An 18,228-nucleotide genomic window follows, 5' to 3' on the forward strand; every position below is an offset into this window, starting at 1 on the left:
TGTCAAAGGGCTGATGGAAACTTTCTAATAGGTACTTAAGAATTGGATGACTCAGAGTTATTTTGTCTAACCAGTTACTTGATCAAGTTAGCAAAGACTTGAGAAGCCAGCATCTCATCATGGCCCACAGACATCAATTACATCATGCTAATCCTGGAAGAAAAGGTGGAGGATAACAAAGACAACAGCACTAAGTTCTCACATGCAGCTCTACTCTCTGCTCCCAAATCTAAACGTGCAATGGTATACCATAGCTTAAGTTTTAGCCTCATTAACAGATATAAATATCAAGCAGCATAAATACCACTGTAGTTTATCTCACCTCAAATTTCTTTTACTGTCTATTTTGGAGCAGGTTTGGAAGTTGCCAATAAAGCAGTGACCTAATTCATGGCCTGCTAAAGCTGATGAGAGTCATTGCAGTGGGACAGAAACAGGCCACAAAGCAGAAGTAACAAGCCTTCAAACATGCGGATACATTTTCAAGATGCATGTTTATTTTGGGGAGTTAGAAATAGTTTTCCAAGGTGAGTGGCTCAGGGTGACATCAAGGAGGCACTTGAGTAAATTCAGATCCATTTCAGTGTCACAGCCCTTCTTCATAGCCCTAGGATAACCTCTGGTACCAGCACTGAGACCTCAAGCTCCATTAACCCCATCAATATCAGAACAGTAGGGCACAACTTAGACCTGTTTCTCACACAGGGGCATTATTTTCCATGGAAACACACTTTCTATTGAGCACCAAGATCTCAAAAGTTCACTCCCAGCATCCTGGAAGGCACCCCCCCCCCCCCACCTTGGCTTGAGGACAATTTCTATAGTCCTCATACAACCAGCACACTGATGGCCTTTTGTGTGCCATCCATCACCCCCGCTGTCAGCCCTTCTGCAACCGTTGCTCAGTGGGGACCAGGACACCATAGGCAAAAAAGAAAACACGGTGTGAGAAGGCACCAGATGAAGAAAAACATCTCCCCACCTGTGGGGAGGGAAAGGGGAGACAGAACTCCTGATTAAGTTATAGCATTCACCTGGCACTAAAGAGGAAGAAAAAGCGGTTGCTCTAGATGGAGATATCCATCTAAAAACCATCACTTGCCACTTGTCTCTAAATGAGGCCATCTCTTTATCAGATTAGTAACCTGAGGCATCAGCTCATTTGCACATAAATCTTCATTTCTGGAATACACATACATCTCCTGTAGCTCTCCTGCCTTCCCTGCAGCATGCACTGAATTCCCTTATTATTCACTGAGTTCTGTCCTGGTAGGATTAGAGACTGGGAGAAATAAACGCTCCTCAAAGTTTACATTAATTTCATAGCTGTAAAGTAACCATTGGAAGATACAGCTACAGTAATATATAAATTCCAGATACATCTATAAGTAAATAATGCCACATTTTAAATAATTTTCAAGGCATGATCATTTATAATAATTGCCTTACCAATATGGTGTGTTTTTTTCCCCATTGCCTTAACAATTACTGCTCTTAGGTGACACTGGAAGAGCCTTGGGGTAATATTTAGATTTTCTTTGATAAAACTTCAGCTGCTAATTGATAAAATGCTGCCTAACGACACCCCATGGCCATGTCTCAGCTTTTACCTCCTGTAAGCTTAGGCAAAATTAAAACCTTTGGGCAAGAGGACACCAAATGCCACCAAAGCGATCAAATGCATCACTTATTTTTTTCCCCACTTTTCCTGGGCTGTAAGGCTGGGCTGCCAGCCAAACCCTTTCCAACAAGATCCATGCTTCAGCTCAACAGCAGAGGGCATGTTTACTCCAGGGCAAGCAGCTCAGCATTCTGTAAACACTCCATGGCCCTTCTTGTTCACTGAGTTAAAATAAAATATTGACTCATTTGCTCGTGCTGGTAGCAGTCAGCAGCAGAAACCATTCTCCTCTTAAAAATAACCACAAACCCAACTAATTAATGACTCTCAGAAGAAATAATAATAATGACACGAGCTATAGAGGAATTAAACCAACTGCAGTTTGTACAAAAGGCTCTCCCTGACTTGGTCAGCTTTTACCGTGGGGGATTTTGGAGGGAGATAAACTTCCCCTCCACTGAAAAAAAAAACAAACAAACAAGAGAAATTTATTGACAAGAAGAGCAAATAAGGATCGTCCTACATGTGGGTAGGTGCCACCAAAAGGAAAAGTAACCTAGAATGGTATCTGATTAAATGGTTTAAGAAATGAAAGGCATCAGGCCTTTCAGCCCCTTTGGTGGGGAGCCATCCATCAGCACAGATGGGCTTAGCTGACTTCAAGATTGACACGAGAGATGTTGACTGTGTCACCCAGAATTATAGGTTTGAGTTGGAAGGGACCTCTGAAGATCATTTGGTGCAACTCCCCACAATGAACAGGAGGACTGAGTCAAAGGCCTTACTGAAGTCCAGATAGATGACATCAAGTGACTCTTTCCTCGTCTACTGATGCAGTTACACCATCACAGAAAGTTGCTAGGTTGGTCAGGCAGGATTTGCCCATGGTGAAGCCCATGCTGGTTATCCTGTGCCACCTCCCTCTCTTTCATGTGCCTTAGCACAGCTTCCAGGAGGATCTGCTCCATGGTCAGTCTCCACTTTGCACCTAATGAGCTATCTGCCCTCTGTCTCAGCATCCCTGCCCTGCAAGGGCAACAGGACAGGAGCACGGTTGCTCTGAGCAGAGAGAGACAGCTTTGTGGGACTTGCACAGGAGGCTTGTGACCTCCCCAGCAATATCAAAACCCCACCAGGTGTTACAACACAGAGCTCTGTGACAGTCACGTTGGTGTCCAGGACCCCAGCCGTGGGTGTGGAACTGTGGGCTGATTCACAGGGGCACGCACCTTCTTCCCAGAAGAGGAACTGCCTGTTCCTGTGCAATTAGCTCATAGACATGCAAAGGGACCGTCTGATCTGCTTTAAAAATAGGTTACTCCTACCCCTCACATGGCTACAGCTACTCTGTGAGTGTCTGCTCCTACACTCCACGTGCCCAACAGGTCAGCTTGCACCTTCAGCTTTCTGAAACAATAGGAACTGTATTTCATTTCCATTCATAATCATTTTCATTGCATATTGATAAGCACAGAAAACAGAAGTAGCCAACAAGAGATACAGTTCCTATTCCAAATTACAATGAATGGAAAGTTCTCCAGGGCCAGCACGTCCTTCTGTAGGCAAAAATACAGCAATAGCATTTTAGTGCTTTGAAAACAGCCACTCAGTTCCAGCTTCCTGCTCTCACTGTGTGTGTTCTCCACATTTCTTTCTTTCTTTCTGCATTTCCCCGTCAACCAAAACAAAGTGCTTCAGTAACCTGGGACCTATTGAACAGATATGTTTTACAAAGAGCAAGCAAAGGTGGAAGTGAAAGGGACTTCATAGATACTATGACTAGCTTTCTGGCTTCTCACACTGGGAATAGGCTGGAAGTAAAACGTACTGATATTTCCAAGTAATTAATATGGCTGCTTTGTATTTAGAGATAAGTCTCTTTACTCTAGCACCAGGTGTGTGTTCTCATGTATGACAGGAAGACATCAGCATGCCAGGGGTGACAGGCTATAAGAGAGGCCAGGTGACCCACCCAAGGCTGCAGTAATAGTGACCAACACCTTCATGACCCAAGCAGGGCTGTGTGCACCATTGAACGGCCTTGGTTGGGCTGGGACACAGCTCTGCATCAGCATTCCCACAGCCCACAGAAGTGTCACAAGGCAAGCCAGGTGAAGAGTATGGAGAGCTGACTGTATGCAAACAGTTTGAGGCCATAAGTACCCTCCACTGGTAATTTTAAGACATCTGAGCTTTTCCTCCTATTGAGCAAAGTCAAAGCACAGAAATACTCTACAATAAGGAACAGTGATCCTCACCCAGCTCTGTACATCACCTCTCTATTTATCTTAGCTGAATTTTTTTTTGCTCCACAGAGCAATGTCCAACAACCTAAAGCTTATGCGGGTTTATGCACAATAAATGGACACTGCCTCATAACAAATAACACATGCTTCCAGTTGTTACCTTTGATTGGCAAAACGCTATTTGAAAGCATAAAGATGCTCCTGAGAATAATGCAGCATTAGCGGTAAGCACCGATCAGCCTCAAGCATGTTAGCTGGGTCAAAGGCTTTCCCTTAGTAAATATCCCCTTTGCAACGATGTATTTATTGACAGAAAACACAATTAAAATAGAAGAGAGCCTTCAGGTTAAAAAGCTTAAGTGGTGCATCCCAAAACACTTTTCTGTTCCTCCTCCAGGAGGAAGACCAGCTTCCTTCTGTGGGATGTTTGTGGTACAATCTGGCTAAGAGCAGCCTGCAGGTGTGATATCCCTGTTTACCAATGTCTTGCCCTACTACCTCTACAAAATCATAGGTCTCATGGAACCTTCTCCTTGCCTTTCAGACTTGGTACAATGTACACAAGTGCTTAAGAGTGGTCACTATATAAGGAAAAATGGGCTCTGCAACATCTTAATCAAGAAGAACCAGTTCTCATGACTTTTAGTTCCATCTGGCCCTCAATAAGGTGTGTCCAGTCACTCCACTAGAATCAATGGCTTCACACTGGAACAAATAGTGCAACGTATTACAAACTGGGTCACCATAGTTGCATTAATATTGTCTATAATACAAGCATATTATAGAAACTAGTTTTTACCAAACCCTTTCAGTACCTTTAAAGAAATGCAGTTTCACTATTTATTGACATCACCTGCTAGGAGAAAAAAATTAACTTAGTCCTTCCTGATCTAGACAATTGAAAGCACCTGCTGTGGTGCAACATTTGCTCCAGTAGTTCACAATGCAGATCTAGCAGCTCGGCACATGCTGTCAGGACAAGTGTTTTTAATATAGAAATGCTACAGAATGCTACATTTCTTGGTAGTTGACATTCAAGCACCATCACTGCACTGGACAAGGTCATAGATAGGAAACAGCAGCTGAGGACAGCCTCCAGCTCAGCAAGAACTTGTTCCTCAACTTCCCCCATTGCTGCTATCGCAAAGGCGGCCCAAACTCCAGTTCACGGCCTGGTAAAACCAGAACTGGTGCTCTGTGTGACTCATATTTAATTGGCAGGTATGTCTGTGAGAGATGCAGACCCACCAGCTCCCCCTTTCAGCAAAGGCATTTCAAAACAGGCACATGTTAATGGAAAAAATAATGACAAGGATGATTGTCTCTACCTCCATGCTAGTATTGGGGTCAAGGTCATCACACTCTGATTCCTCTGAGCTGTTTGTCTCCTTGTTTGGCAGCATGAAGAGGAAGAAAGAGAACAAGAGATTAGTGGTGAGATTGGTTAGAGAGGGCAGAGCAGCAAAGGAGCTGTGAGCACGGGAATGGGTAACAGGAAAGAAAACGTTCCACAGGAAAAAAAAAACAACTCCAAAGCAAACCAACAAAACAAGGGAAGCAAAGGCAAAGACGTGCTTTGGCAAAGAGGCGGCAGTGATGCTGCAGGTCGTTCTAGCAGTGCAGCAGCAGGGAAGCAGCAGCAGAAGCACTGTGACCACCATGCTGCAGCTACTGCTGCCCTGAGGCCGGCCCTGGGTGCGAGGGGCAGGTGGCCTGTAAAGGACTATGCACATGCCATCTCTGTTTCACTAGGCAGATGTGACGGAAAGCCTCCAGAAAGGAAAACACTTAATCAAGGGCTCTCCTGGAAGGGGGTGGATCCACTGTACATGCTCAAGTGCTTTCCTGAATCTTTGGTTGTGTCAGAACCACAACAAGCGTTTGCTTGCCTCTGCTGGGAGGGAAGGCCGCCACATTAGTCCTGAGCAGGCCTCACGGTCGGGTTATAGGGACGGATCCTCTGAGTTGGAGCACAGTAGTCAGGTACCCAGAGCAGAAGATGGAGCTTAACCCCACTGTTCTCAACCTTTTCCTTACTGGGAGATCTCAGAGAGAGAGAGACAGACACGGACACACACGGACACACGCACAAAACCCTCTCCTGCCAAGTCAGCATCTCTTCCCTGTCTGATAATACCAAAGAAAAGAGGTCATTGAGACCATCACCCCCTGAGCAAATATCTTAAGCACCTCAAGGTTGAGAATCCCTTACTGTAACCTGTTGGGAATTTTTGGCCTAAGGAAAACTTGTCAGCGTCAATAAGGCCATCGTTTCACCTGGTGGCTTTCTAACTGCTGCAGCTGCTCTGATGTAAATCCTTGGATTCATGTGGCCCATTGGCTTCATTTCTGCCACTGCTCTGATGCAGTTGCAGATTGGGATAGATCAGAGGTAAATCAGACACTGTTTTCTCAATGTTAAGAGCAGTTATTTAACCTCACAAATAGTTTTTTTTTTGGTTGTTGTTTGCGTGTTTAATGAAGATTACTTACTTGCATGAGGGATGCCAGGAAAAAGAAAACGAAAAACAAAGGCTGCATTTTATCTTGCATGCAAAAATCCTGCTAAAATGAATACTAAAAAAAAAAAAAAAAAAAGAAAAAAAGAAGAAAAAAAAAGATAACTGAAGTGGGGAAAAAAAAACAACAAACCCCCAGTTGCCGCTCCCTCCCTCTCTCAGGAGAGGATGCCATAGGGGGTGAAAAGGATGGGAAGCAGGAGAGCGGCACACAGCTTTCAGATGGCCTTACTCACTTTAACAGAGACTTTGTTCCCCAGAATATCCTTGGATTTACGTGGCCCATTGGCTTCATTTTTGCCACTGCTCTCCTTTTCCGCCCGCTTTCTCATGCGCAGGGTATGCCATGAACATGACTTCCTGTTGTACCAAAAAACGCAGCAATCAAATGGCAAATCATAGTAGGAAGGAAGGATTTGGAAAGGGGAACCAGCATCCATGTTTGCGATTACTGCAATTCCCTAGAAGGTGAAAGCCACTGGCAATATGCCTATCTCTACTCGAGCAATGAGAGTTGAAGTTAAAAACCAAACCAAACAGTTCTGCAAAGCAGCTGTTGTGCCACACTTGCTGTTTAAATGCACGGAGCAGGAAAAAAACAAACATCCCATGATGGAAGCAGGCAACTGCAATTTGGTCATCTGGATTCAGAATTTTGTCTGGCATTGCCAAAAACAGAAACCTCTTTTGTTTTTGCTACAGGCTAAAGGTCAATTTAGACCTCAGTCTTGTTGGTTAAGGCAGTCAAATGAATACAAATAAGCGAGAACTGTTTTAATAGATGGCATAGTAGAGCAAATTAAACATTTTAAGAAATTCAGGGTATCCTCTACGTGTTTCTCAGAACATGAATAGCTCACAAAATAGGAGCTACATCATTAACTTTGCAAGAGATAAGTCATTTCCTCGAATGACAAGCTCTGCTATGCCTCTCAAGACCAAGAATTTCCCATTAGTATAGTAATTGATTTTGCCAGTTTGGAGAGAGAGGATGTCAATCAGTCCATGCTTTTTGGTAACCATCACAGCAGGCACGATTTGCAGTACATGTTTCACCCCTCATTACCGCACCTATGACCTTACTCTTGGAAAAAAAGAAAAAAGACCATGTCACCCTTTGTAAGAGCAATGCTGTGTTGACAACAGAAATTGCATGTCCAAGCAGACACGAAAAAAAACCACAAAAAAACAACCAAACAAACCAAAAAACAAAACACTTCTCAATATGAATTTCATTTGGTTTAAATAGTGGGCAGGTTGGGAAGGATTTGGGAAGGGTTATGTTGTCCAAAGCAGAAAGCTCTCAAAACAGCAGTGTGATGAGCTGGGATCCAGGTTCAAAGCATCTGCCCACCTTTAAGTCATGCAAATTTGATTTGCATGTTTTAAGCCCAATGTTTGGCACATGTCATGTCTACAGTACCTTGATACATTTTACAAAGCAAGTTGCATGTAATCCAACGACCACCTGCGATGCCAATAAAACGCAGTATGTTAGCAAGGTAGGACTCAAAGGATGCCCCACACAGCTGATGTTCCCCCGAAAATTCTGTGGCCATTTCATAAGCTTATTCTTGTTGCATTTCAGCACCTGGTTGACACTGTGCAATAGCTCATTTTTAACAAAGTAAAATTAATGTTCTCCCAACAACTGGCTGCGCTGACACAAGACTAAAATGGTTCCTACTGCGTCTGTGTGGTGTTAACAGCTGGCACGGGCAGTTGTGTTTTGGCACAAGGAGCACCAACATGTCTTGCACATCCTGGCCAGTAGGTGCTAGGGCATTTCTGAAAGAGGTCCAAATTAGGTGCACAGAGCAGGGGAAGTTATCCAACACTTTGAGACTGTGATATTGTCCTTTAAGATACAGTTGTGTCAAGGGTATGCCAAGTGTATGGTCTTCCTGACCTGCACCTATCATGATGCCAGCACTATTGCATCTACGACGCATTTTGAGTACAGTATCTGTCAACAGAAGAAACAGTTTTATTACTTATAGCAATGAGTCCGCATGATGTGGCAGACTAGATGGGGCTGATGATAACACCTGCTCCAGATCATTTTTTACCCATATGACTTAAGGGAGAGTCAGTCAAGCATCTTTTTGTTTCAGGGTTGTTTTAGTTCTTTGAATCTGAAAACATGATTTTAAGTGTCTTTAAGTGTCACTGCAGTGAGAAAGAGAGAAGTGCAATGTATGTGCCTTTCAATTCTTGTAGGCCTTCCTGGCCCCAGTTCATACTTATCGCAGAATTTGACTGTACAGCTCCCATGAAACGGAAGTCTTCACCAGGAGCCTGGTGCTGGGGGTGAATGTAAAGGCACATGTTTGCAGAGCCTGGTTATAGGAGGAGCCCAGGAATGGCTGTGGCACACATGCAAGAGACGTGCTGAGCAATTCCTCTGGCTTAACATGCGATCTGTAGCAGCATTCAGTTTTATGCCTGAGATCACTGACTCAATAGGCCGAGTCACCGTTTTTTCTTGACCAAAATTCCAACAGATTTCAAATGATTATTTTTGGTGAAACTGCCACAAAATCTTTCTTCTCCGTATTCAATTCTGTGCTTTGAGGCCCTCGTGGAAGGCAACAGAATTTGCAGCATTCATCATGCATTACCATGTAGTCGTTCTAGATGTTAAAAGAAATCAGTCGGTATTACTTGAAAAGAGGGTTGTACCTTCAGTATTTAATACCAAAAAAAAAAAACCCACTTTCTTGCATTTCAGACTGATAAATTTCTAAAAATCAAGAAAGAAAAATATATATCCACACATTTGTTAAATAAGCAACAAAAAGTTATGAACAGAACAAAACAACAACAACAACAACATAAATCAAATAAAACCAAACCAAAACAAAAAAGGGTCAAACTAGTTCTTTTACCTCATTAAAACATGCTCACGGTGAAAATTTATTTTACATATTTAAAATAGTACATTTAAAATTAGTTACATGTACAGGTACAATGATGAACATTGCGACTATCCATGATATTGCACAACCTGACTTCATCAGTATGAGTTTGTTTCTTTCTTCCTTGCTTGTTTTGTTTTTTAAATAGTGCAAAATACTTCATACAGGAATGTATTTGTATGGGGGTCTTGCAAACAAAAAAAAAAATATACTTTACAAAAGAAACTGAGAACAGAAAAAAAAGAACAAACCAACCAAACAACAACAACAAAAAAAATGATACAAGCTGTACAAGAAAATTGCCATAGACAACAAAATCTCTCCTCTTAGAGAAGCGAATCTCAGTCCAACACAGGGCCTGATTTTTTTTTTGCCAGATGCTGTTATAACCCATATATAGATTAGTAACTTAATACAATATAAATATCAGTCCAGTCCAAGCAGGTCCATGTTGGTGTAAAATGGTGTAACACAAAATACGTCTTTAACCGACTACGGTTTTATTTCTCTCCAAAGGATAAACAAAACCCCACATAATGTAAATAAGCAGAACCCGAGCTATCCACCATGGCTGCCCGACGCTGCAGATTGACCACTCAGCTTGCTCCAATGGCACTGTAGATAAAAATCAGCAGGAACTCCCTACCATTTGGATTTATTTTTATTTATTTTTATTATTTTTTTTCCTCAAAAAAATCCACATAGTGTTCCCAGCGAAGTCAACATGGCACTTACTTGATGCTTCCGTCGCTATTATCTGTAGTGGATTTAGTGAGGGGAGCCAAGATATTGCCAGGGATCCATCCTTCAGCAGCTGGAGAGTGGTCGTTTGCGGGCTGGTACACCAGGAACATGTTTTGCTGGTTGATAGCAAGGATCTGAACCACCTCTCCTTGATTCACACAGATCTCGTCCTCCTTCAGTGCATAGTAATCTTTAATCACCACCATGGAAGACGTCCCATTGCACCCTCCCAAATCAGTCTGTGAAAATGAATACAACAGAAACGTGGTGAAAAGGTGGCAGTGAGGAACCTGGTGGTGTTCAAGAACCACGGAGATGTGGCATTGAAGAACATGGTGTGTGGTTGGGAAGGGTTGATGGTTGGACTTGGTGATTTTAGTGTTTTTTCCAAACTTACTGATTCTATGATTCTACAGTAATCTGTATGGGTAGAGAAGGATTTTAAGGATTAGCATGAATCTGACAGAAACCAGCTTTCTGCTTCCTATTAGATTTCGTTGCTACTCCAGCAGTATGGTACCTAGCTGTGTACTGGTATTGTGGATGACCTACCTGCTCAGAACATGGGGAAAAACCCAGGAAGACTCACATTAGAAGCCAAATAATCTCACACCTTTCATATTCTTCAATATAGGTCTTACTGGAAGGTGGCTGTGGTGGATATCAGCCAACAGCTGTGTCCAAACACTACTGGACTGTTACTCTTTGGTGGCTTCTGTGAATTGTGTCCAGTGTAGGGCACATGCACCTGAATTACAACCTTCATTTGGCACTCTGCAATCTAAACTATTTAAACCATCAGAGTAGACCTCTTCAGGAATGGGTGGTTAATGGATATTAGGGAATCCTGGATATTACTTTTGCCAGTACTGTGAATGGAAATTCAGTTTACCAGGTCTGCAAATACAGTGTCCTGAAAAACTCTTGGGTTCAGCACTCCAGGGGCAGGCCCTGTCTCAGCTTTCCAGCTGAAGAGCCAACTGCCTGAACACAAGAACTGCCACAGTCTGCATACAGTTTCAAACCACACTTCATTCCATTGCTTCAGTCTGTTGATTGCTGTTGACCTGGTTGACTGGCAATTAGAGCTAACTTCACAGATAGTCTGTGGTATGAAAAGCGGGCAATGAGATCATGTTTTATCAGATGAGCTCAGTACCTTGCTTTGTTCATACTTGTCTCCGGGCTGTTCATACCCTGTACTGCCGTTGGAGGTAGATATCTTCAGGGGTGGGAGAGATGGGTTACGGCTTGTAGCCTTCAAAGGCTTCTCAGACCCTACTGGAACAGAAGAATAGGGTCTGCTGTTGGGCTGAGCGACCCTACCGGCCTGGGGCCTCAGCACTGCTGTGCTACTTTCTTTGCGTTGGTACTCTATGGGAGACTGCAGCGCTGCAAAAGAAGACAAGAATTAGCTGTATGTTTCCAGTGACACTGCAAAGGGATATAGAGAGTGCATGGGGTGACTCAATCAGAACAGACACAGTAGTTGCAAAACAAACAGGCACATAAAATGCCACCCATGGAAGCATAGGGTGCATTCATGGCCAGACAGGATGCAAGCATGTTGCGCTGTACTGTGCATGAACTGAAGAGTGCACTAAAATATTTGCCATTTACAACATACATAACTTCATTTGTTGCCTTTGAAACTGCACAAATGAAACACCATAAAAATAATCCTGTAATAAAAAGAAATGAAAGCCTGAATAAGAGACACACAGCTTATTTACAGTGATTTTTGTTTATCATCAGGAAATACAGATCAAGACCCATAAGTCTCATCTGTATATTCCCATGAGAGCTTTACAACTAAATTCTCTTCAAACATGATGCATTGGAACTTGTCTCTCTATGGATTTTCTGTATTAACTGACACAAGCAACATCAAACAGCTTCACAAGACTCTGCTTGTGAGAGTACCTTTTGTAGTTATAGATAGTGATCACACTGGGAAAAAGAAGGATATAAATGCCAGACAGTAAAAAAATAGTCTGATAAGTTTGGAAGAGAAGGGACAAGGGCTAGGACTTATGTGGAATGGGAAAGAGACAGATTTACAAGGCTCAGACTCCCAACCCCAGACCTATGGGTTTGCTTTCTGCATGTCATGTGGCTTCAGTGGCTGATTTATAGGCAGTTCATACTGTCTGTGTACATGCACCAGACTAAACCTACTGGAATGCAGAGAGACTTGTCTAACAAGAGGCAGACAGGAGGACACAATGTCACAGCATCAGCCCAGCCGGGGAACCACAACAGAAAGAATGTCTTTCCCAACAAGAGGAAAAGGAAAGACAAACAGAAAGGCTCAGCGCTATACCACACGTTCCCCTCCCAGAGAAAGGCAGGGCTGGTCCAACAAGAAACCACTTGATACTGGAGAACAAGAGACTAAAGCAAATCAAGGAGGCCAGATTGCTTTCTTCCTCAAAAGGACAGACATTTTAACAGAGACCTGTAGCAATCTGAAGGACTGCTGGCTCAAAAGCCCAAGCGGTGACTCGAATTTATGCCACAGATATAACCCATTTCACTCGCTTACCTCAGCTGCCACTGAAAATGCTTTGGTTCTGCTGCAGACCAGCCACCAATGAGCACGAAGGATAGGGAGATGTTTGGCAGTAAACAATGACATTTCACTAGTATATGCAGCAGATTAGGCTGCAAGGTCTTTAGCAATAAGACCTGAAGGAGAATGCCATTATCTTGAAACAATTCATCCTATCCAGTGCTTTTAAAGAATACCTGGTTGAGTGTCCACTTGTGGCTACTAATTCCAGTTAGCTAATACAGGGGGTGCCTGGCTTCCCACCTCCTACTCAACATCTGTTAGTATTCTTGCAGGCTCCTGGCAAAAATCAATGTCCACGTACTTGCTCTCTTGGGAAAAACTCATAAAGCATGATAAAAAAGTTACAGATCAATGGCATTTTTTATATGAGGTACATCCAGCAGTGACATACTTCCTTTACAGCTCGCTTCTTAAAAGCAAAAGGAGAGAACATCCACTACAGCCAATCATTTTGTGCACAGTCTGTTTCGTAAGCTTAGCAGCTTTTGTTATCCCAAAGGAAAACATGAAAAGCTTGAATATTACAGTTTAATTGCACCACGTTTCACATGTATGAACTGAGTATGCAGATACAGTGCTTTGAAGAGCTCCTTATTTGTTAGGGCTTATTTGCACATAGTTCCTTATTTGTTAGGGCTTTCCCAAACAAATCAGAAAAATCAGGTACAGGGAATATCTTATTATTTAGTTTATGCAGCATTGGCCCACTGTTGGTTTAATATGATTTTGAAGACAGAAAACATCCGTTTTCCATTTAATGAAACAGAAAGCTGAAGAACGTATTTAAAGATTAGTCAGCCTCAAAGAGATTACATCCTAAAAGCCACTTAAACTGTTCTAGACTGGACAAGCTTGACTGGATACAATACCATTTCCTTGGATCTTATTTAGAGGTTTAAAGCAAATCCTTCAGCTTGTGTTTTAATATAAATCTACTTTTACTTCTAGCTTTAGAGATACTGAAGATTACCTTCCTAACCCATCAAATTCCTTGCTGGAACACAGGCTACGTAGGGGCTGCAAAGATACTGCAATAGAAGAAGGAACTCACTGGACAGAAAATGCCGGGAAGAGATGAGAGGATAAATTATAAGGAAAACAAGCAAGAAAGATGTGAAAGGACACAAAACCGCTGCAATAGTGCTTGTGGAGTCCTTACTATGTTTACAAAAAAGTCCTGTAGCTGAGCATTACTGGCCCTCATTCAAAGTCAGCTGTGCTGCCACAACACCAGCAAGTGCTGGTAGCACCAGGTCATAACAGGAAACTCAGGCTGTCCATCTCACCAGTCTCTTCAAGGAACCACTTTGCAGTGACTGCAGAAGATCCTTTCAATTCCAACCAGGAAAATGAAACATGGAGTTTTGGAATCACGTGAAACACAGTTTGTCTTCTCAGCTCTGCCATAGTTTATGAACTGCCACAATCAGACTCTGTCTGTAACCTTTTCCCATTTAACTTCCGAGATGTAAAACTACGCTAAATCCAAATGAGAAAACCAAAACCTATAAATACTCCACGCTGCATAAAAGAGAAGCTTTGCTTGGATGTGAATTGAAAGAGATTCTTCAGATTTTGCAACAAAAAAGTCCACAAAACCGAACACCCCAAATAAAAAATGCTAACACGCTGTGCCAACAAAAACATCTTGATTCAAGCTAGCAAGTTTCACAACAGCAATCATTTATTAAGGGTTTTAAATATAGAATGCTCTTTTAATGTAAGCTCAATTAAAAAAAACACAACTGTTTTGGCATGAATAGTACCAAACAACTTTGGAGGCTTCCAAAGAAATGCTCCTGCTCTGTTGCTTCCAACAACAGACGAAAGGAGATACCACTTTTATTCTCTCCCTCCAGCCCTGGTTCCTTATTAATTGAATTTGATTCCTCTGTATTTACAAAATCCATTTTTGCTGATCACGTGTGTGCTGTTTGTTTTTGTTTTTAATGGAAACAGAGATTTAATTTGAAATAAGATTTCAAACCACCCCAAATCTCTTTCTAAAGCAAAGCTGACATTTTCAGCAGGCCCCTGTTCATGCGCAGCTCCTGGGGTTACCAGGAGACCTCTGCACAGTGTCACCGAGCTGGTCCCTTTTCAAAGACCAGCTGATGCTTTATGAGGCCCCTTTCACATGTGCTTAGTGGACAGCACTTGACCCAGTCCTTAATGACAGGCAGACTGGGCTCTCATTTTCTCCACGGGATTTTCCATGTGAACAAGAAGTTGCTGAATGTTTTTCACCCAGACCAAAGACGCAAAGATTTTTGAGTCCCACTTAGTGTCACTGTTTGGCATAGAGAGCAAAGCCAGTGTACATACCATTTAGGAAATCCCTTTGTGTGTCCAGGACCTGGTTGATGTCCTGTACCCAAGCCTGCTGAATTTCTGGATTAGCTGCCTGTAGAACGACTCTCTCAGATGTTTCCCGGCTCATTAGAGCAAACTTGCAGGGGTCATTGTCCACGTTTTCTTCAATGACAAGGTAGTTCATCTGAAACAATCCAAGGGAGCATGTGTTACAAGGAGCATGACTTAGCACTAGTCAAGAATGAGAATAGAACTGTTGTGAAAAGTTCCTGAAAATAACTGAGTCCAGTAACAGACTGTCAGGGCATAAGCAGAAGAACTTGCCTCATCTACGTTTAAGGAGGTAAACGTCAAGCTTAATAAAGCTTTGACAGACATACCAGACATCTGCCATGCATTGAATTACAATTTCTATTTTAAGGTCACACAAAATTGACTGATGAGCTAAGAATTTACTGTAACCCATAAAGAGAGTTAAACTGTTCTCATTAAGATGTTAATAAGGTCTATCAGTCCTTCAATTTAAGTGAATGTTTACATTTCTTATCCTTCACGGAAAGAAATTATCTGTCTAGTGACAGAAAATTAACATCTTAAACGGAATGGACACTGTATAAGGATATATATATATATATATACATATATAAACACAAAAAGCAAAAAAAAACACTGAAGCTGCAACAGATCTTATTTCTAGTGGAAGGCAATGCCATCTGCATGTGTTTGCTTGACTTGACCACAGCCACAGATACTCTTCCTAGAAATCTCATGGGTGAGAATTCATCTGATTTCCTGTAGGATACCGTGTCCTTCTGTGCAAGTGCACTCGTAATTTGACTTCTCCTGGATAACTCATGTCTGCAACAGCAAACAAGAATAGGCTGGCATTGCTTATCTGCTTTAGTGGGCAATTCAGGATTAATGTAACAGAAGCTTTGACAAAGTGCTGTAAAAAAGAAAAAAAAAAGCCTTGTCAAAGATGGATGACTCTGAAGGTTATGATCAGAACATCCCTCTAGAAGAGGTCCATCTCCTGTTGCTGTATCCATCAAGGTACAGGGTGGTCTATTCCACATGTCCAGCATTTAAAGTGTGAGATGGAAGGAGTCCCTTCCCTCCCTTCTGCAGGTCCCTGCGGAGTTTGTGGAGCAGGCAGGCAGTGTTTTGACACGGAGACAAGGGAAAGGGTGGACCAGGAGCTTGGACAGTGCTCTCCCTCTTGCTCTGAGCTGCTGCTCCTCTGGCTGATAACCAAAGCAAGCAAGTCAATTCTCTATGACTCCAAGAAAACAACCCGTAGGTCAGAGTCCTAAGACTACTGTTGGTGTCTCAGGCAGACGCATTTGCCAAGGCTGCCCACTTCAGTACTCTGAGAGCTTGAAAGGTATCCAACTGAGCAGTGTCCAAGAAGGAATGTGCTATTTCTGAAAGCTAACTACACCTCACTGCATAAAGATTCTTCGCTAATGTAGGACATCACGATGAAGCTCCTGTCACTGTCTGAGAGTGACAGAACTTGAGGACACATATTTGGGAGACTGATCTCCCTTTCAGACCAGAATGGCAAAATCTGAAGTCATACGTACATCTTAGTGTAACAGAGAGACCTCTGTGGCTGTGACATAGAGGAAAGAAATAGGACCTCTGGTGCTGCCCTGGCCCTCCTGCTGGGTGGGAGGACGTGAACCAGCAGGGTTCATCTCTCAGAACAGCCTACATCTCTCAGAAGTGTCTCCCAGAGAGCTCGACAACCATAATGGAAGATGGGATCGAAGTGTTGCAGTGGGAAAGCACAGGAGCCTGCAAACACAACCAGAAGCTGAAGCAGGGGCCGGGAGCAGGCCGGGAGTGCTGCAGGAATGCAGACTTCCAGCTGCAGTGGGGGAGATGCACGTGAAGCCACTGGGGATCCCACATTTGCTGTAGTTACTCAACAGGAGAATGCACTGTGTGCCAAATGGAAGAAAAGAGGGACTGGAAAATTATCACACAGAGATTTTAAAGCAACTCAGGCAGTGGGAACAGCATTACTTTAATAAGCTGTTTAACTAGAAAAGCAACCCATACCCTCGAGGCAAGCTAATTTTATTGACATTAGAAGAGATTTATTTTTCTCTCTTTATCTACAATATACAATTCAGGAATTGTTTCCTGCAGATAAAAGCCTCATTGTGTTATACGCACAATAAACCGAAGTAAAAATGATTCATGTTATTTCTATCTCCAAATTGAATCATGATTTAATTCAGCAGCAGGATAAAATCAAAGCTGCTCATCTAAATCAAGATTATTGTTTATTTGTAAACTTTAGGTTTTTCCCTTCAAGCTTATTACTTGGCTGAAACTCTACAGAACACTGACTTGCAAATGGATAAGCTTTTCAGTAAGTGCCGCAGTTGCAGTCTGCCAAGAAGGTGCCTATTATCTATTATAACAGGTTATATGGTTAGTATGCATTATTTTACCTGACATTGTTCTCTTCTGTTTCATACTAATGTATCATTTAAAATTTAAAGCAAACACAATGCATTCTCCCACATTTGGTTTTAAATGCACTTCGGGAAGGAAATCAGTTCCAGACTGGTTTCTCAGCTTTGAATGATGACGATGTTCATATGAACCTGTGACTTTGCTCTTTTTCAGCTACAGCAAAGGCTGTTTTACTGAAAGAAGTGGAGCGTTCAACCTCAGCTACATTCCAGAGGTGAATTCTGCCTTTCTCGAACAAACACAGAAACCCTTGGAAAAACAAGAAACATGTTTTCCCTGATTACTCTCAGTTTTTGCTTCTAATCCCAGTCCAATACTCTGGAAAGTTTATTTGAAAACTCAATCAATTTCTTAAAAGCTTTCTTAAGAGTTTGTCTAGCTTTGTAATTCCTGAGCTACGTTTATTTCTGTGGGTATTTTTGTTTGGTTTTGAAATAGCTCCATCATGTGCAGCATTCACATTTGTACCAAGAGTCCCACCCCATCAGGAAGGGTATTTCCAGTAATGTCACATCCAGTGACTTACAGTTAGGCTTAAGATGAGGGTTTTGTTTCCCTGCCTTTTACGACCATGCTTAAAAGCAACTATTATACACTTACCTTTTCTAATGCAGGCTTTTATAGCAATATTGGCTAACTCGGACCTACGTGTGACAGAAGACCTGCCCTGTGAATATAGGCACTCAGTGGTTTACTTCAAGACATTGGTCTTTAGCGGCTTCTGATCTACTGTAAACTAAATGCCAATGTTTTCCACAAAACGTTGTCCACCTACGGCAGGACGGACCAGCGTCACAGTACA

At 42.4% G+C, this 18,228-nt stretch overlaps 1 protein-coding gene across 10 annotated transcripts in view; it reads right to left on the reverse strand.

Moving 5' to 3' along the window:
* Positions 1 to 18,228, reverse strand: part of KALRN (kalirin RhoGEF kinase) — a 435,213-nt gene that overhangs the window by 9,114 nt on the left and 407,871 nt on the right. For 8 of the 10 annotated variants that reach the window (XM_072341566.1, XM_072341563.1, XM_072341565.1 and 5 more), the window contains 5 exons: positions 14,949 to 15,120; positions 11,208 to 11,440; positions 10,040 to 10,287; positions 6,623 to 6,746; positions 5,196 to 5,255 (listed from right to left, as the gene is read on the reverse strand). In XM_072341566.1, coding sequence (XP_072197667.1) covers positions 5,196 to 5,255; positions 6,623 to 6,746; positions 10,040 to 10,287; positions 11,208 to 11,440; positions 14,949 to 15,120 — 837 coding nt within the window. Of the gene's footprint in view, positions 1 to 5,195; positions 5,256 to 6,622; positions 6,747 to 7,809; positions 7,855 to 9,049; positions 10,288 to 11,207; positions 11,441 to 14,948; positions 15,121 to 18,228 lie in introns of those variants that run through there. The other 2 variants (XM_072341568.1, XM_072341574.1) reach the window with 2 other exon arrangements.

Source organism: Excalfactoria chinensis, chromosome 7 (assembly GCF_039878825.1).
Source record: "Excalfactoria chinensis isolate bCotChi1 chromosome 7, bCotChi1.hap2, whole genome shotgun sequence".
Taxonomy (NCBI): Eukaryota; Metazoa; Chordata; class Aves; order Galliformes; family Phasianidae; genus Excalfactoria; species Excalfactoria chinensis.